General features: G+C 44.8%; 1 protein-coding gene and 1 long non-coding RNA gene across 2 annotated transcripts; both read right to left on the bottom strand.

Annotated features, from left to right (window-relative positions):
* Nucleotides 1–731: 731 nt before the first annotated feature.
* Nucleotides 732–18,843, bottom strand: JPT1 (Jupiter microtubule associated homolog 1). Its single transcript, XM_025467942.3, has 5 exons — nt 18,648–18,843; nt 8,613–8,755; nt 8,152–8,249; nt 7,064–7,082; nt 732–999 (listed from the first exon to the last, which is right to left on the bottom strand). The coding sequence occupies exons 1-5, from the start codon at nt 18,701–18,703 to the stop codon at nt 851–853; spliced, it is 465 nt and encodes a 154-aa protein (XP_025323727.3). The 5' UTR covers nt 18,704–18,843; the 3' UTR covers nt 732–850.
* Nucleotides 14,132–18,631, bottom strand: LOC125755801 (uncharacterized). The gene is made up of 2 exons (XR_007413144.1): nt 17,569–18,631; nt 14,132–17,130 (listed from the first exon to the last, which is right to left on the bottom strand). It is a non-coding gene; the product is annotated as an uncharacterized LOC125755801 (long non-coding RNA).
* Nucleotides 18,844–19,929: the final 1,086 nt, after the last annotated feature.

The following is a 19,929-nucleotide window of genomic DNA, read 5'->3' as shown; positions in this document are numbered from 1 at the left end:
CAGTCCAGGATTGTGAAGTACAACACACATTTTAAAGATGAGACTTCAGTTCATGGTCAAGCACCAGCATCATGCACACAGCTTCAAGTTATCTAAGAAGAGCACTGCCCCCTGGGGGTCTGTTCATGACGAAGACCCACTTCTGTGTGGTCACCGCCCTTGCTTGCTTACCACTTGGAAGTTGTCAGTTTGAGCATAAGTCGAAGCCTTCCTCTGAGTGACAGCGGCAGGCTTAGCTCAGCGGCTAGTTGAGTTAGTATCTGGCTTATTTTTTAAGGTTCAAAAATTAAAAAGGCAGGTTTTTTTTGCTTTGCAGGCAGCAAGGCATGAGGCGCAGGCCTCTATTGTTCTGTATGGCACAGGAAGATGCTTTTAGCAAAGGGTACTCACTAATAGGTTTTGGCATAAAGACAACCCTGTGTTTGGGGGCCTGAAGATGCCTGCGGACTGTTTACTGGTCTGTCCAAACAAGGCTTGGTAAACCCAAGTAAAGCTGACAAAGAAAGGGTTTTAAAAACCTCAGTACAAAAGATCCTCTAACACATTTGGAACCAAATTGTTCTTAAAAACACTGTACTAAGTGTCACAAAACTTTCCCTCCAATCTACTACTAGAAAACACTCATGCCATGGCCTACAGACCCAGAGGAATCAGGACAGATAGAGAAACCTGTTCTTAAAAAAAAAAAAAAAAATTTAAAATTAAAAAAAAAAAAAAAAGACAGCAGTACATAAAGTGCTTCTTTTTTAATGAAACAAATCCAAAAGATGTACAGTCAGGCTCAAGTTGTGCAGTTCACAAGCATGGAGAAAACAAACAAACAAAACGACAGAGTTCAAGAGAATCAGAGCTAACCCAGGACAAGGCTGGACTTGCCGCCAGGGGGGTTTCTTCGGGACGGCACTGGGGCCGGTGCCACCGGGCTGGGCACAGGGGCAGCGGGCACAGGCTTCTCCTCACTCTGCCCCAGGCTGGCCTGCAAGTCTGTGTCCACGTTTTCTAGGAAAACAGAAGGAAGTTAAAGCTAAAAACTATTTCCAGGTAAGATGAAGAGTCTAAGATTTGGAGGGGGGGATGGTTCAAATCATACCTAGAGAAGAAGGCAACAATCATTCAACCATGTCCCCCAAACTAACGACTGTTAGTCTTTTGCCATATTTGTCCTCAGGCTTTTGTCTGTGTGTGTTCTTTTCTTTCTTTTTTTCTAAAGATTCTATTTATTTATTCATAGAGACAGAGAGAGAGAGAGAGAGAGAGAGAGAGAGGCAGATACACAGGCAGAGGGAGAAGCAGGCCCCACGCAGGGAGCCTGACATGGGACTCGATCCCGGGTCCCCGGGATCACGCCCTGGATCTAAGGTGGCACTAAACCGCTGAGCCACCCGGGCTGCCCAGTATGTTCTTTTCTAAATTTTACACGTATATGAAGATGTTAAGTATTTTATCTATTTGTTTGCTCATTTATTTTTAAATATTTATTTATTTATTTGAGACAGAGAGAGCAGGGGGAGAGGCAGAGGGAGAGAGAGAATCCTCAAACAGGCTCCCTCCTTAGGCACAGAGCCTGACTCAGGGCTCAGTCTCAAGACCCCAAGATCATGACCTGAGTCAAAATCCAGTTGGCCATTTAACCAACTGAGCCATCTAGAAGCCCAGAAGATGTAAGTATTTTTAAAGATTTACAGATAAAAAAAAAAAAAAAAAAAAAAAAAGATTTACAGATAGGCGGGACACCTGGGTGGCTCAGTAGGTTAAGTGTCTGACTCAGTTTCAGCTCATCTCATGATCTCAGGATCATGAGGCTCCAGGCTCCACAGGGAGTCTGCTTGAGATTCTCTCTCCCTCTCCCCCTCCCCACTGCACTCTCTTTAAAATAAAAGAACTTTACAGACAAGCTATAGGCCCCTGACCCCCAATCCACTTCCATGTGGGTCTCTTCTCCCTATTTCCAAAGGGCCAACTAGGAGTTGTGTCTAATCCCTTGTTTAATGCATATTTATATTTTATTCCTAACAGATAATACATACTGTTTTTTGTTGTATTTGACATGATACAAACATCCTTCTTTTACACTCTTAGTTAGAACCATCCCAATCATTCCAAACAAAGCTATAATGTAGACAGACTGGAATAGGTACCCACAGGGATACCAGGGCTCCTGTCTTCAAAATGAACAGATACTACGCATCGTCCTGAAGAGGCTGTGCCGTGCTCTACCCACATCTTGCATGAGTCCACCGTCCATATACCTTTACGTACCCACCATTTGATAACCACCTCCCCTTAAAAATTGCCCAAATTGATAGGTGAAATGTTATTTCATTCCTGGTTTATATTACATTTCCACGAACTTGATTTCCTTTTCTTTTCAAGTAGGCTCCATACCCAGGGCAGAGCCCAATGTGTATGGGCTGAGATCAAGAGTCATTTGCTTATGGTGAGCATGTGTGTGCTCGCTCGCTCTCTCAAAAAAAAGCTTTGCAAGGCAGCCTGGGTGGCTCAGTGGTTTAGCATAGCCTTTGGCCCAGGGCGTGATCCTGGAGACCTAGAATTGAATTCCACTTCGGGCTCCCTGCATGGAGCCTGCTTCTCCCTTGCCTGTGTCTCTGGCTCTCTCTCTCTCTGTTTCTCATGAATAAATACATTAAACCTTAAAAAAAAAAAAAAGCTTTGGACACTTAACACTGAGGTGCCCCTTTAGATTTCTTTTTCTTTTTTAAGATTTTATTTATTTATTCATGATAGACATGGGGGGGGGGCGCACAGAGACACAGGCAGAGGGAGAAGCAGGCTCCATGCCAGAAGCTGGACGTGGGACTCGATCCTGGGACTCCAGGATCGTGCCCTGGGCCAAAGGCAGGCGCTAAACTGCTGAGCCACCCAGGGATCCCCTAGATTTTTTTCTAACCACAAAGATAACTCATTAAACTGACATCATTTATTAAAGAGATTACCTTTCTCCTACTGACTTGTAATATCTCCATTAATCAGGTCATTCCCATTTATATTAACTGGGTACTTTCCATGTCAAAGTCTTGAAAATTAGCCTATTATTACCCAACATTCTAGACATTGCTTGATGATCCATCCACTAATCTGTGAAATCCCCAACAAACATATATTTTTAATGAGGCAGTTTCCAAACTTGGAAAAGTCTTTGTTCCACGTCAAAAGTGACTGCAAAATGTCTCATCTCATTTCCATGTTACACCATCAAATTCAATTCAGTTGCATAGTCTGATACCTGCTCTAAAATAAAATCTCTCACACACGCACACAAAGACACCTTTAGGTGTAAGAACTTCACATGGACTTGTATTGGATACCAATGAAAAGTTTTGATTTAAAAAAAAAATGTACTTTAAGTCCCTCAAAGACTATTAAAAGGTCATGTCCCTAAAACCACTTGTACTACATTTTTAAAAAAGATTTTATTTATTTATTCATGAGAGACACGGGGGGGGGGGGGGGGCAGGGACACAGGCAGAGGGAGAAGCAGGCTCCCTGTAGGGAACCCGACGTGGGACTCGATCCTGGATCTCCAGGATCACACCCCAGGCTGCAGGCAGTGCTAAACTGCTGCACAACCGGGGCTGCCCCCAGAATTTTTTTTTTTTTTTTTGGTTTTTTTTTTTTATTTTTTTAAAGTAATCTCTACACCCAACATGGGGCTTGAACTCACAGCCCTGAGATCAAGAGTTCCATGCTCTACAGACTGAGCCCGCTAGGCACCCCTCCATAAAATGATTTTTTTTTTTTTTTTTGAGTAGTTTCTATGCCCAATATAGGGCTCAAACTCAGGACCTCAAGATCAGGAGTTGCATGCTCTACTGACTGAGCCAGTCAGGCACCCTTCCACAAATCAAGCTCATACCCATCAATCTTACATTTGTCTTTCATTATTAAGGGGGTGGTATTGTCTTTCATAACTAGGTAACATGCCAAAAAAGAAAGAAAGGAAAAAAAAAAGCACATATGGAGAATAAACAACAGCAGGCCTTAATTTAAATGTTTCTTTGTCTAGTCAGAAATACTCCAGCCAGAAAGAATGGAGGCTAGTCTGTTACGCCATCCCTTTAGTCTATAATGAGGCAAGTATAGGAACTGAAAGTAAGGCTTTAGAGACTTACACAGGGCCTGAAGAGAAAGCTATTGTTTGTTCAATCAAATAACTGAAAAATGGGATTTTAGACACACTCTACTATAATACCAATCTTTATACTCCTAACTTGTCTTTTTTGGTATTTCAACAAGGTAACTGAACAGACACTTCCATCATAATAAACAATAAAGTGGTTTATTATAAGGATGAAAGAGCTGGGGGTACCTGGATGGCTCAGGTCGTGGTCCCAGGGTCCTGGGATTGAGCCCCACATCAGGCTCTCTGAAGGGAGCCTGCTTCTCCCTCTGCCTGTGTCTCTGCTTCCCTGTGTCTCTCATGAATAAATAAATTTAAAAAAAAGAAAAGAAAAAAGGAAGAACTGGGAACACCAAGAAATGCGTCAGATTAACTTGCCTGAAGGCAGGAAAGACTTCGACCTAAACCCTGTGGACTGTCTCCCTCCGCTACAGATTTCCGACACATTCCCTTTGGCCACTCCTATGTTTAATTCCCCTAAAGAAGAAGGCAATTTTCCTCCTATCCAAACAAAATCTGTCTTGTATAAATTGAGTAGGAAGAAGGAAAAAAAAAGAAGAAAAACAAAAACATAAACTGAGTAGAGTAGCTGGGCTTTAGGGCTGACCTCTATGCCACCAGATGAATGTTGAATTATTATGCCCCTTGTCATTTCATGACAAATGAACTAAAAGTAAAGGCTTGTCACGCTATGCAAATCAATATGCTGTTTACCTAAAGCAACTGTAACCAACTGAACTGGGGGAGAATTTATTTATTTATTTTTAAGATTTTATTTATTCATGAGAGACACACAGAGAGAGAGAGAGAGAGAGAGGCAGAGACACAGGCAGAGGGAGAAGCAGGCTCCATGCAGGGAGCCTGATGTGGGACTCGATCCCAGGACCCCTGGGATCACACCCTGGGCTGGAGGCAGGTGCTCAACCGCTAAGCCACCCAGGCATCTCGGGGGAGAATTTATGATTAGGAGGAATAATGACAAATTTTTTCACAGCTCCATCAGGTCTCTCACATACTTCTTCAGGTTCCCCGAATTTCAAACTATATCCATTAGCTAAAAGTAGTGACTAAGAGTTAGCTAATAAGTAAGGCTGAGTGTGGAAGTATTTCAGAATATGAAAAGCAGCGAAACTGAAAAGCCCTGAAGATTTCTTTACCTCCAGAAAAGATTCTTTGCAAACAGAACACATTGGACACAAACAATAACCAATACACCTTCAGTCCAGTGAGAAAGTGATTTGTGCACTGAGGAAGAACCCAGGTAACGCTCACAGGTTCAAGGGATTCTTCTCCTACCAAGCCCATCAATTAAACACTATCTGAGGGGCCCCTGGGTGCCTCAGTTGGTGAAGCATCTCCTTTGGCTCAGGTCATGATCCTTGGGTCCTGGGATCGAGCCCCATATCTGGCTCTCTGCTCAGCATAGTCTGCTTCTCCCTCTGCCCTTCCCCCCTGCTTGTGCTCTCTCTTGCTCATGCACACTCTCTCTAATAAAATAAATCTTTAAAAAGAAGAAAGGAAGGGCAGCCCCGGTGGCGCAGTGGTTTGGCGCCGCCTGTAGCCCAGGGCGTGATCCTGGAGACCGTGGATCGAGTCCCACGTCAGGCTCTCTGCATGGAGCCTGCTTCTCCCTCTGCCTGTATCCCTGCCTCTCTCTCTCTGTGTGTGTCTCTATGAATAAATAAAATCTTTAAAAAAAAAAAAAGAAGAAAGGAAGAAATTTTAAAAAAAGGAAGGAAAGAGAAAGAAAGAAAGAAAGAAAGAAAGAAAGAAAGAAAGAAAGAAAGAAAGAAAGAAAGAAAGAAAAGAAAGGAAGGAAGGAAGGAAGGAAGGAAGGAAGGAAGGAAGGAAGGAAGGAAGGAAGGAAGGAAGGAAGAAAGAAAGAAAGAAAGAAAGAAAGAAAGAAAGAAAGAAAGAAAGAAAGAAAGAAAGAAAGAGAAAGAAAGAAAAGAAATACGGAGAGGGCAGAAAAGGGATCTGGTTCTTAAAACACCTGTTTCACGGGACGACTGCCACATGTAATGGTAGGAAGAGGCCCTGAGGAAGCAGCCTCTTCCTTCTTCTGGACCAGATGGCCTTCTGACGGCTGCATTTCACTGAGTCAACTTTCACCTGATTCCTACTGCCTGACACACATAAGCCTTTCATTACATGCAGAATTAATTCTCTGGCACTTGTTAAGGAAGTGCCAATAAATACTTCAAAGATTGAAAATCATTAAATAAATGATTATAGCTCATTTCCACATATAATTGGTAACATGGATGCTAAAAATTTACATCTGCCCCCTAAATCATCATCCACAAGATCACAGAGGAACATGTCTTGCTGAATAAGCGCCCCAGCGTAAAATCAAACAAACTTGGCAAATTACATGTTGTGCGCCAAGCTTGAAATGCCAGGAGTCTTATTACTAAAAAGCTCTCATTAAGAATAACAGACACCAGCCTGACTACTGTACGTATTTGTGAAAGACTCTCCATTTTTCCTTCCTTCTGCATTTCTGACACTGCTCTCACTCCGGCAGATACAAATGTGACCATGTTTGCAACTTCCCAGTTTAATTTTTCTCTCTTCCCCACCCAGTGCGTGCTGGCACTTGGGGCAAAGCCAGGTTTCACTCCCCAGTCTCTTTCCCCAAGACACAATTTCAGTAAAAATTCTGACTTATTCTAAAACCATTTACAGGGGCAGCCCGGGTGGCTCAGCGGTTTAGCGCCACCTTCAGCCCAGGGCCTGATCCTGGGTCCTGGGATCGAGTCCCACATCAGGCTCCCTGCATGGAGCCTGCTTCTCCCTCTGCCTGTGTCTCTGCCTCTCTCTCTCTCCCTCTCTCTCTGTCTCTCATGAATAAATAAAATCTTAAAAACAATAAAAAAAAAAAAATTTTACAGAACCAGAAATTTAGGCTTCTGAAGGACTCACCATGAATGTTGCCTTCTCCCTGAAAAAAAAAAAAAGAAAAGAAATTAAAAATTTACTTCAGTTTTATTTATTTTTTAAAGTTAATTTTTTTTAGTAATTTCTACACTCAACGTGGGGCTCAAACTCATGACCCTGAGATTGAGTCACATGTCCTTCTGATTGAGCTAGCCAGGTGCCCCTAAAAATTTACTTCGGATTTTAATTTTATAACAAACAAAACAGTCATAGTTCTAAGAGGCTACTATCTATCTGTCCTCCACTGACAGATGTGAAATTTCATCTTGATGCAGTCAAGTTCAGGGGCAGGGAGCAACACAATTACATTACAACCTTTACTTTGGGAAAATGCTGCATGTCAAGTTTCCCCAGGGCCAGCAATACCTAACACACCAAAAAAAAAAAAAAAAAAAAAAAAAAAAAATTAACATTTACGTCAATGGTCTAATACCAATTAGCATGTCAGAGGATCTTTTATCAATGGGAAATGGTAAATTTATCTTTCCTTTCTCCCTCTCCTTTCTCCTTATCTAGCTGTTGAAGAGCATCTATCAATTCCAAAACCCCACACAGGTCTCTCTACACTTGCATGCATGATGCCTCTGTGCTCGGAGGTCCCTGCTTAGGAGGCCACCCTGCCAGGGTTCCAGACCCGCACCTGGGGGCACTGGGACCATGCTCCTTTGCAGACAACTGAGGGTAATGCCCAGTCTGCAGTCTCCTGGAGTTCAGCTTAGAACAACTGAACAATGTTTGCCAACAACGATAACAGTCTTTGAACTCACAAATGTTACTCTGAGTTACATGGGAAGTAAGTGTGATCCAGAAGTTCCCAAAATCCAGAGTGAAGGAGAGACTAATCCTACTGGTAGAAGAGATCTCTGTACACCCAGATCATGTCACCTCACTCTCCTGACTTTATTCTTTATCCATCTTCCATTACCAATGTGGCCTCAGTCCCTTTCCTAATTATCTCTACATATGTAAGGCTCCAGTGGCAGAACTGAAGCTCTTAGTACAAAAGGAGAGAACTGAATTTCTAAACTGTATTAACCACAAAGTACCCTTACCCCCCAGTTTGTCACACTGACCTTCAGATCTAAGAAGTCTCCAGAGTTCCCTTCAGAAGAGTTCCTTCTCTGGGGTCCAGATGACTCAGAATCCTCTATGCCACCACTAGACTTGGCACCTGAATTAAAACATACTTCCTTGAAGAACACGACAGACAGAAAGAACTAAAGCAAAACATTTATTTTGTGAGTGATGTTCATGTTAGTCTCCTATTACAAAATGAGCTAAGTGTTAGGAACGTTAACTGAGGGCTTGAGAATTCTACAGAGGGACCAAATAACTCAATCTGATCTCAGTCCTTATTCTGACCCCTCGAGACTCAGTGGTTCCCACTTCTTGGTCCCTGTCTTTTCTCCACTGACAAGCTTTAACTGTAGTTGATCTTATTATGGTTGAACTAGATTTGGCTCACTAGCGCAGAACCAACGGTAGTTATTCATGCTGGGTCTGTCCCTTTGGTGATCACAGATATAAGCAGTACCTGCCGACTTGGCCCATGAAGGAGGATTTTCCTCAGGTGTCCCAAAGATGCTGGATGCCATTTTGTTCCTCCTCACAGGTTGTTCTGATGGTTCATCAAAGCCTAATGAAAAATTGGATCCACCGCCCGGAGGCCGCAAAACCCTTGGAATAATTGCAAAACATCCATTTCAGATCATACCAAAACATTTCTCAGCATAAATACTTTCAAACTCCTTTCATTCATCCCTCCTCCCCCTACCCTTCTCAAAGTGAGAGCTACTAATGGGAAAAAGGACTTGATTCATCATGGTATTAATTCAACACAAGATCATACCCCGTCAAAATGGCTAAGTAGCAGACAGACAAGAAATAACAAGTGTTGACAAGGATGTGGAGAGAAAGGAACCCTCATGCAGTTGTTGGTTAGAATGTAAATTGGTGCAGCCACTGTGCAGAACAGTATGGAGGGTCCTGATCCAGTAATTCTTCTCTGGATAGCTGGATACCAAAAACAAAAACAAAAACACTAATCTGAAAAGATACATACACCCCTAAGTTTTTTGCAGCATCATTTACAATAGGCAAGATATGGAAGCAGCCCAAGTGTCCACTGATAGATGAATAAAGAGGATGTGGTGTGTGTGTGTGGGTATGTGTGTATGTGTATACACACAATGACATATTAGCCATAAAAAAGAATGAAACCTTGTCATTTGAGACAAAATGGATGGATGTAGGGGTATGATGCTAAATGAAGTAAGTCTGACAGAAACAAACACTACATGATTTCACTTCTATGTGGAATCTAAAAAACAAACCAAAAGAACAAACAAAAAATCAGATTCACAAACAGAACTGGTGGTGGCTACTGGGGAGGAGGAGGATGGGGGGAACCAGGTGAAGGGGATTAAGAGGTACCAATTTCCCATTATAAAATAAGTCACAGGGCTGAAAAGTACAGCATAGGGAACATACTGAATAATACTGTAATAAATCCATATGGTGACTACACTTACTGTGGATTTTATAATGTATAGAATTGTCACATACTATATGTTGTGCACCTGAGACTAATATAATATTGTATGTCAACTATTCTCAATAAAAAAACGTAAAAGTTGGGGATCCCTGGGTGGCTCATTGGTTTAACACATGCCTTTGGCCCAGGGCGTGATCCTGGAGTCACAGGGATCGAGTCCCACATCAGGCTCCCTGCATGGGGCCTGCTTCTCCCTCTGCCTGTGTCTCTGCCTCTGTGTGTGTGTGTGTGTGTGTGTGTGTGTGAATAAAAAAAAAAAAAGAAAAAAAACTTAAAAGTTTTAAAAAATTCAACACTAGGGGGACACCTGTGTGGCTAGGTGGTTAAGCGTCTGCCTCCAGCTCAGGTCATGATCCCGGGGTCCTGGGATGAGTCCCACATCAAGCTCCCTGCAGGGAGCCTGCTCCTCCCTCTGCCTATGTCTCTGCCTCCCTGGGTCTCTCATGAATAAATAAAATTAAAAAAAAAAATTCAACAATGGATGTTAAGATACAAAATGCTGTTTTATAATATTTGTGTAAAGTTGTCTGACACACAAGGCAGCTAAAACAGCCTGTCTCATGTTCCCTTTTAGGAGACAGCAGAAGACCTAACAGACCTCACCTAATGAGCTAAGCTGGATATATTTGCAGAGAAGTGTAGAAGCGCATCTTGTTATTTACGTATTCAGAATGCATTTCTGAATATGTATATACAAGTATATATATATTTGTATATACACACACACACACATATATATATGCACACACACACACTTGTATATACATAAATATACATGTAAAAGTTAAGCTGACCAATTTAGAAGCCCAAGGAAAGCTTAGGACAGTCTCCTCCTCTCTCGGCATCACCAGGCAAGCCCTGTTTATACACTTGTACCAACACAGCGTTCTTCCTAGCAAACACGAGGGACCAGCCACAGGAGGAGGTCCGTAGGAGACACTGGTGGGAGGCTCCAGGCATGTTCGATAACCAGGCACTGTTGGACACCATCTATAGCTTTTGGTTCAGCAAGGAAACCTAGCACTTGCATGTTGGCAGAGCTTTGTGCCTCAGCTTGATCAATGTGTTCCCTCCCTGGAAAAACTCAATTTAACTTGTCCTGTCACTCGCAAAAGAGAAAATGGACATGCTCTTACGGGAAGGTTTTCTAACTACTGATTCTGTTCCATTATTGGAGACAGGAGTAGTCTGGTCTCCTACTTCTTCCTAAATCAGTTTGAGAAATATTTTTCTAGAAGGATGTACATTTCATCCAAGTTTCCAAATACCTAAGTTGTCATTTGCAAATGCAGGTCCTTACATTAGAAAAGAATGGAGAAATTAAACACTTGCAGTGCAAACCCTTCTAAGTGTCCCTCTAAGGGTGTTCCAAGCCTTGATTTTTTGTTTAAAGAGTTTATTTATTCACGAGAGACACACACAGAGAGAGAGAGAAAGAGAGAGAGAGGCAGAGACATTAGGAAGGAGCCCAATGTGGAACTCAATCCCAGGATCCCGGAATCATGCCCTGAGCCAAAAGCAGACAGACACTGAAGCACTGAGCCCCCCAGGTATCCCAAGTCTTGATTATTTTTAAAAACTACTGTTGCATTCTAAATGTTTTGTCACGTCCATTATTTTCTTCTTTAGCCCAAACATTATTTATTTAAAAATATATCTATAAGTTTCCAAACATAGGGGTCTTTCTGATTTATTCATTTCTAACTTTTTTTAAAGATTATTTATTTATTCATGAGAGACACACACACACACACAGAGAGAGAGAGAGAGAGGCAGAGACACAGGCAGAGGGAGAAGCAGGCTCCATGCAGGTAGATCCCGGGTCCCCAGCATCACGCCGTAGGCTGAAGGTGGCACTAAACCGCTGAGCCACCCGGGCTGCCCTTAATTTCTAACTTTTAATTATAACACAGACAACAGCCTGTGTGACATGAATCCTTTGAAATTTGAGATGTGCTTTAAGGCCTAATATGTGATCAATTTAATAAATCTATATATGCTTGAAAAGAATGTGTTTTGCCAGTGTTCTATAGCTCTAGTAGGGTCAAGCTGCTGTAAGTTGTTCAAATCTACTGATTTTTTTTTAAGATTTTATTTATTTATTCATAGAGACACACAGAGGGATCCCTGGGTGGCGCAGCAGTTTGGCGCCTGCCTTTGGCCCAGGGCGCGATCCTGGAGATCCGGGATCGAATCCCACGTCGGGCTCCCGGTGCGTGGAGCCTGCTTCTCCCTCTGCCTGTGTCTCTGCCTCTCTCTCTCTCACTGTTGCCTATCATAAATAAATAAAAAACTTAAAAAAAAAAAAAAAAAACATAGAGACACACAGAGAGAGGGGCAGAGACACAGGCAGAAGGAGAAGCAGGCTCCATGCAGAGAGCCCGACGTGGGACTCGATCCAGGGTCTCCAGGATCACGCCCCAGGCTGTAGACGGCGCCAAACCGCTGCGCCACCGGGGCTGCCCAAAACTACTGATTTTTAGGTATGTTCAACACTTAATGAGAGAATCTATTAACAATTACTATTACAATGAAGAGTTTGTCAGTTTCTTCTCAGAATTCTGTCAAGGTAACAGTTCTCTCTCAAAAAGATTGCCACCGGTGGCACTTGGGCAGCTCAGATGGTTAAGTGTGGGACTCCTGATTTCAGCTCAGGCCATGATCTCAGGATCGTGGGCTGGAGCCCCACAAGCCCAGAGCCCCCGTGGTGTCAGGCTCCTTGCTCAGCAGGGAGTCTGCTTAAGGATTCTCCCCCTCTCCTCCTCCCCCAACTGGCACACATGCTCTTTCTCTCTCTCTAAAATAAATCTTTAGGGGCAGCCCAGGTGGCTCAGCAGTTTAGCGCTGCCTTCAGCCCAGGGCGTGATCCTGGAGACCCATGTCAGGCTCCCTGCATGGAGCCTGCTTCTCCCTCTGCCTGTATCTCTGCCTCTCTCTCTGTATCTCTCATGGATAAACAAAATCTTAAAAAATAAAATAATAAATAAATATTAAAAAAAAAAAAAGTAGAAGAGGCGTGCCTGGCTGGTTCAGTCAGATCCTGCAACTGTCAATCTCGGGGTCGTGAGTTCGAGCCCCATACTGGGTGTAGAGATTACTTGCCCGATGTGGGACCCGATCTCAGATCCCCAGATCATGACCTGAACCGAAGGCAGGTGCCCAACCACTGAGCCACCCAGGTGTCCCTTTTTTTTGTTGTTTGTTTTTAAAGATTTTATCTATTCATGAGAGATAGAGGGAGGGAGGCAGAGACACAGGCAAGGGAGAAGCAGGCTCCATGCAGGGACCCTGACGTGGGACTCGATCCTGGGACTCCAGGATCACACCCTGAGCCTAAGGCAGATCCTCAAACACTGAGCCACCCAGGCGTCCCTATACTAACTTTCTAAAGCATATTTTGATAATACGTGTCAACTGTTTGCTTTTTATATGAACGGGCATTTCTACTTCCAGAAATTGTTTTTTATTTTTATTTTTATTTTTATTTTTATTTATTTATTTTTTTTTATTTATTTATGATAGTCACACAGAGAAAGAGAGAGAGAGAGGCAGAGACACAGGCAGAGGGAGGAGCAGGCTCCATGCACCGGGAGCCCGACGTGGGACTCGATCCCGGGTCTCCAGGATCGCGCCCTGGGCCAAACACAGGCGCTAAACCGCTGCGCCACCTAGGGATCCCTGTTTTTTTTTTTTTTAAAGATTTTTATTTATTTATTTATGAGAGATCTAGAGAGAAAGAGAGAGAGAGAGAGAGAGAGAGAGAGAGAAAGAGGCAGAAACACAGGCAGAGGGAGAAGCAGGCTCCCTACAGGGAGCCTGACGTGGGAGCCGATCCCGGGACTCCAGGATCACACCTGGGGCTGAAGGCGGAACTAACCGCTGAGCCACCCAGGCTGCCCCAGAAGTTGTTCTAATTAGATAATCAGATATATGTACAAGGAGACTCCTGTAAAAATGTTAATCTGTAAATAAAATTGGGAATACCCTAACTGGCCATTAGTAGGGTCTTAGTTATCAAGACATGTCCATACAACAGAAAGCTGTATATAGTAGGATCAGAGTTACCTTCATTAGCAGATGTTATCTAAAACTCAGTGAATGAAAAACGTTGGAAAAGAAACATAAGGCCAATTACATGTTACATAAAACAATGTGTATATGGTATGGATACACTTATCTAGCTGTGTGACCTTGGGAAAACTGCTTAACCCCTTAATGCTTTGGTTTTCTCTTCTATAAAAAAGAGGTTTGTAGTAGCTGCCTCGTACGACTATTCTAAGGATATCCTATAGACTGTGCTTAGAACAGAACCTGGAACATAGCCATCATGTGTTCCTAGCTACTATCATCATAAATAGACATAAATGCCTGAAAGTACATACACCACGATGTTTTCCAGGGTTTGTGCTCTCAGATGGGATTTCAGGTGAATCTCAATGTCCTTTTTTTATACATCATATTTTTCTGTCTTGCCATAATCTAAAATTCTTTTTTTTTAAGTGTGTGTGTGTGTGTTTTAAGCAATCTCCACACCCAATGTGGGGCTTGAACTCACAACCCTGAGATCAAGACTCCCCTGCTCCACCAACTGAGCCAGCCAGGTGCCCCAATCTAAAATTCTTTTGAAGGTTGCTTCTGGGTTCCAGAATTCCCTGAAAACCTTTCTTTTGACAATACTAGTTTTCCCACTGGCCACTGCATGTGATCATTTGTGGACACCTACATCCACACAGGACGGCACGTTACTTGCATCTTTCTTTCTTTTTTTTTTTTTAATTTTTATTTTTATTTATGATAGTCACACAGAGAGAGAGAGAGAGAGAGGCAGAGACACAGGCAGAGGGAGAAGCAGGCTCCATGCACCGGGAGCCCGACGTGGGATTCGATCCCGCGTCTCCAGGATCACGCCCTGGGCCAAAGGCAGGCGCTAAACCGCTGCGCCACCCAGGGATCCCAATACTTGCATCTTTCAACAGAAATCCCAGCTCCTCTGCTCCCTGGGTGCAGCTGACACCGAGGCCGGGGGTCCCCTTCCTACCTTGTCCCTGCTACCCACAAGCCAGCAGACGCAAGCCTTGGTGAAGCCCTGACAGCAATGAAGGAAATGTGACCAACTATCAACAGGGCCTCTCCACTTTATCCAGTTCTTACCTTCTTCACCAATCCAGCTGAGCCACTTCCCTGAACAGTGGGCTTATCCCCACTTTGGGTATTTGCTCCCATCTTTACTCCTGCCTAGAGCGCTCTCCACCCTTGCCTCAAGGGCTCTTCAAAACCCAGCCTTAACCTCTTAAACCTCCACCTCCTCCATAAAGCTGATGAGTAGAACCTTCCAAAGGCTCAAAGAGTATAAGGTAGCACATGGAGGAAAAGATGGCAGATCCTCTCCTTTTGGTGTTAAAAGTGCCTGAAAGTAAATGTTTTTGGCCTGTGCGTCATGCAGTCTTTATCAACTATTTGGCTCTATTAGCACAAAGGCAACTATAGTCAACATGAAAACGAGTAAGTGCAGCTCTGTTCAAACAAAACTTTATTTACAGACACTGCATTTGATCATCATGTAATTTCCACATGAAATCAATAGTTTTTTAACAATCATTTGTGAATATAAAAATCAGGTGTCCACAGCATTTCAAGGGCAATAGTTTGCTGGGCTCTGTTCCATCTAGTTCAACAGCCTCACTTTTTGAGAGCAAAGTGAAGCCTTTGAGAACCTCTGAAGAAACTGTCCAATATTACTAAACTGACAAAGATGAGGACCAAAATCCAAGTCCTCAAGTCCCTGGCAGGCATGTAAGAAGGGCTCAAAGTGCTGAAACACAGGGAGCATATGAGGCTATTTTCTCTTTCATTTTCATACAAACCTATGTAGCTGGTCCTGATTAGCTTCCGTGTTTTCCAACCTCAGACTGTCTTATACTTCTTCTGCAGGTCTTCTAGCATCCTCCCCTGAATCCCATATTTGTGTTTGACCACAGTAATATTCAATATGCAATTTACACTAAATAAAAGTCATTATTTAACCCCTAGGGCAGGGGGTGAGAGGAGACCCATTATGGTTTTTGTAACATGTTAAAATTAAAACTCTGTTTTTAAAAAGTTTCAGACATTAAATATCCACTTAGTTTAAATTAATTATATGGATTAAGATAAGTGTGTTCAGGGGCGCCTGGGTAGCGTCTGACTCTTGATTTTGGCTCAGGTCACAATCTCATGGGTGGTGGGATTGAGCCCCACATCTGGCTCTGTGCTCAGCAGGAAGTGGGTTTGAGATTCTCTCTCTCCCTGTCTGCCCCTCCCCTCCACTCACTTGCTCTCTCTCTCAAATAAATGTTTAAAAAAAAAAAATGTGTCCACAAATATGTTTTATCAAGATGGTAATTGTAGGTTTGCTTAATTAAATCTGTTAAATCATAATTAAAGGTGGGTTATAAATTCTTAATAGGCTTTCTCTCTCATGCTAAAGTTCTGAAGCAACCAGGTTTTTATCCCTTGTTCCCCAAATCAACAAAGACGCCTGAAATAAAATCAGAATTAACTTGCTTCATTGTCATCCCCTCCACTCCCTAGGGATTAGAATGATTTTTTTTTTCTTCTCATCATAATTAAACCTTCATGAGTTATTTTAGCAAGATGAAAATCTCCAAAACCCTGGTGGCTTGGGAAGTATTTTTTGGCTTAAAAAAAAAAAAAAAAAAAAAAAAAGACACTAGCACCCAAACATCAGCTTAAAAAGAAAGTCAAAGCTCTGAGCACTCAACTTTTTAAAGGTCTGTGTTCCTTCCGCAATAGCAGGTAATACCTACTCCAATGACGTCAGTGTTGTAGAGCCCATTTGTAACAGTGAGACATCCCCAAACAAAGGATTTGGATCATAAGACAGAAATTATTTCAGTTTTATTTTTTTAAGATCCTCTCATTCTTTCTGATCTAAACCAAGATTACATATTTGAGACTCAACAAAAATGTGCACGTGTGCTATGGATAGCAATTTTTTAAAAAAAATTACTCATTTTCTTTCTTCTTTCTTTAAATCCCAGAGTTCACATGTGATCTTTGCAGATCATCCCCTACCAGACTAAACTGATAATGTTGCTTATGGAGCCTGAAGAATGTTACTTCAGAAACAAGTGAAGAATCCGATGAGATTACAGAGGAAGGAAAGATAAGAAGTAAATGTAAGGACAAAGCTCCAGTCCAGAGATCACAATACTGGAGGGAAGTTGATGACAAAAGGTGAATGAAAACATTTATTCTGCGGAACCAAAAACCATTCCCATCTCACATCTCCAATACACATATCAAAAAAATAGCATGGGGATCCATTTGACTCGGTTACTGAAATTCTTTATGAAGCACTGAACAGCAACCCCAAAGATAAAACCTGATTTATAACAATGTGTCAGTTTTCACATTCCAGCCACTACAGTCTGACCAGCAGAAAGTTGACCGCATGGCACAAAAAGAAAAACCAAGGTGCAGTGTGTTCCAGTGTCCTCTGAAAAAAAAAAAAAATGATCTCATTGCAAGGATGACAACAGAAGAGGGAGTGACCAGTATTTTCAAACGTCTCTTCCTACTCAAGGTCCCCAACCTGCAAGGACCCACCAATTTTTTTTTTTTTTTAAATCTTTCCTACTCTTTTCTACATTGTGTAAGATAAAGGGATGAGTTGAAAAGGAGGGTCATGTCCAACCTAAGACTCGGTGCTGAGGCCAGCTTTTTGTTCCCAAGTTCACCAACCCCTGTGAGGCACTATTTCACAGCCGTCTTCTTAGCCCCACAAAATGGCTCCCTTTGTGCCACTTGCCCAGGACCCCAAGGCTGGCTGCACACAAATGCAGGTCGTGATCAGTGAAGAATAGGTGCCCAGAAAAAGTGGAACCTAAGCTTCCCACAAGCCTTGAGCAGGATCCCAGAAATGCCTGTATCCTACCTCAAAAGGAACAGGGTGCCAATTAGCCCAGACAATGTGGACACCTTGCACCGGTTACAAACCCTTCCATCAGGTCAGGCAAGGGCTTGGGAAGGGAGGGTTCCAGTCCAAACACCCAGTGGCTTCTTCCCCCAAATGCTGCAGCAACACTGGCCAGAAAGGCCCCGGCTCCCCAGGTGGAGACGACAGTACGGAAGAGACAATGGATGTCTCCGGCCCCGCCCAAGAACTGGAAGCCTCCTCCAGCTCGGGAACCCGGGCCAGCGAAGAACTCATTCGGCAAACGTCAAAGGAGGAAGGGGCGGGGGGGAAAGGTGGGATGCAAAGACCGAGGTCCGAAGGTGTGAGCGCGGAAAACCCGCTCGCACTGGTTCACCCCCCTCTCGCGTTCCGAGGTGGGCGCGGGAGGGGAAGGAGCCGGGGTCTTTCCTTTGTTAGCGGAGGGGAAGCACTTCGCGGGGGGCTGGCGGCGGGGGCCTGGGCGGGCGCGGGGGTCGCGATCACCTGCCCCGCCCGACCACAAATGCCACCTGCCGGGCGGGCCCCCGTGGGTAGGAGCCCGCAAGATTCGATCGCTGCGGCCGCAGGAGGGGCTGTCGCGCCGGGCGGGGGGCCGCCACCTGCCCCGGGCCACGGACGCGGCGAGCGCGTGCCCAGGGGTGGGACAATGGGGGGGCCTGCCCGGGCACCTGGCGGCCGAGACCACCGCCCTGGGGCCGGGCCGGCCGCGCCAAGGGAAGGAAGCAAACGCTCTCCGCGTGGCCCGACCACCGAAAGCCGGCCGCGCTGCGAGGGCGAGCGGCCCCGGCCCTGCCCGGCCCGGCCCGGCCGACCCCTCGCTCCGGGGGAGGAATGAATGGGAGATGAGCGGCAACCGGGCGGGGCCGGCGCGCGGGGCTTGCGGGACCGCACAAAGACCGAGCCGACGGCCGAGCCCCGCCGCCCGGCCCCGCACGAGCGCGGCGCCCCGGGCACGTTACCGCCAACGACCGGCCGCCCGGCCCCCGAGGCTCCGCCGGGGACCGGCCCTCCCACCCCCTCGAGCCCCGCGCGGGGCGGGCGCGGCCCCGCAGCCTCACCGAGAGCTATTCCTGCTGTTGGGATCGACTCCCTTGAAGGTGGTGGTGGTGGTCATGGTGCCGAGGAGCGAGGTAGGCAGGCGCGGGAGCAGAGCGCTGAAAGGGTCGGGTCCGCGGGCCGCCGAGCAGCTCCCCTCCCCACCGCCTGCGACCGCTGCAGGAGCCTCCGCCGCCGCCTGCCTCCCCGGCCGCAGCCTTTATACGGCTCGGGGAAGCCCGCCCCCACCTTGCCGCTATTGGCCAATTCAAACAGCCTTTTTCGTTCCTATTGGTTCCCTGGAGTGCCAAGCATCGTGCTTCTCCTCGACGGGCTGCGGCGGCCCCTGCTCAGCCTAAACCCACCCCCTTCCTGGTCGGGGTAGGTCTTTGGAAGTTCCCCCTCCCCCACCCCCCCAAATCTCGGTGATGATTGGACAAAGGACAAACCTGCCCCGCGCTGGGCACAAGTGGTGCTGGCTGTCACCGAAGAAAGTTACCTGGCAGGGGAAAGCTCGCCCTGGGCGAGCTGGAACCCACAAGCCGAGGACGGATTTGTCTTTACCACCCACTTACTCGCCTTACTCATGGAGAGACAGCAAGGGCATGCTCCTTAAGGGACGGAAATGTCTGCTACAAACTGACATTCGTTGAATACCTACTGTGTGTCCCCTTTGGAAATACGACAGTCTCAAAACAGCAGCACTATGAGTCAGCAGCAGAAAGCAAGCCAAGATGATCCCTTTTAAAACGACTGGAAATTCTTCACATTTTAATGTTACTATTTAGCTGTAAATGGGTGGTGCATGTACTAGACCAAAATTACAGTCGTTCCGATTTGAGGGCCTGTTCTAAGGCTAGTTAATGCGCGGCGGTGGAGAACAGTCACATCCCTCGCTACCAAGACGATGGAGCAGCCCTGGCCTCTGCAGCTGTTTATAATCCTTAAGTCATGACTCCTCCACCTGTCTGGGTAAATCTATCCCTGCAACAAATGCAGACAACACTTGGAGCGCTCAAGAATGGCTGTTTACAAGATTCTAGTAGGAAAGTTTTGAGCAAATCAGAGTGTAGGCCTTCCCATGTCATTCATGTTTCCTCAAGGCAGACCTTTTTCAATATTTCCATAAAAAAATCGAACATTCCTATTTATGTGGCCTCCTCTTTCCTAGAAGTTGGAAGTTTTATTCTTAACCAGTCTCCTGGGTTTTCATGAACAGCCAGAGAGAATTTCTTTTCTAGGAGGCATGGATCATATATTTATGTGCTGACTGTTTGTTTGTTTTTAATTTTTATTTATTTATGA

This window comes from Canis lupus, chromosome 9 (genome assembly GCF_003254725.2).
Source record: "Canis lupus dingo isolate Sandy chromosome 9, ASM325472v2, whole genome shotgun sequence".
Classification (NCBI taxonomy): Eukaryota; Metazoa; Chordata; class Mammalia; order Carnivora; family Canidae; genus Canis; species Canis lupus.
This window is presented reverse-complemented; position numbering and strand designations above follow the sequence as displayed.

Excerpts from the sequence above, each read along its gene's own strand:
- JPT1 (XM_025467942.3), bottom strand. The coding sequence starts at position 18,703 with ATGACCACCACCACCACCTTCAAGGGAGTCGATCCCAACAGCAGGAAT. Across the intron at positions 8,756-18,647 it reads AACAGCAGGAATAGCTCTCG|GGTTTTGCGGCCTCCGGGCG; the intron begins GTGAGGCTGCGG and ends AATTATTCCAAG. Across the intron at positions 8,250-8,612 it reads TTCATGGGCCAAGTCGGCAG|GTGCCAAGTCTAGTGGTGGC; the intron begins GTACTGCTTATA and ends GTTTTAATTCAG.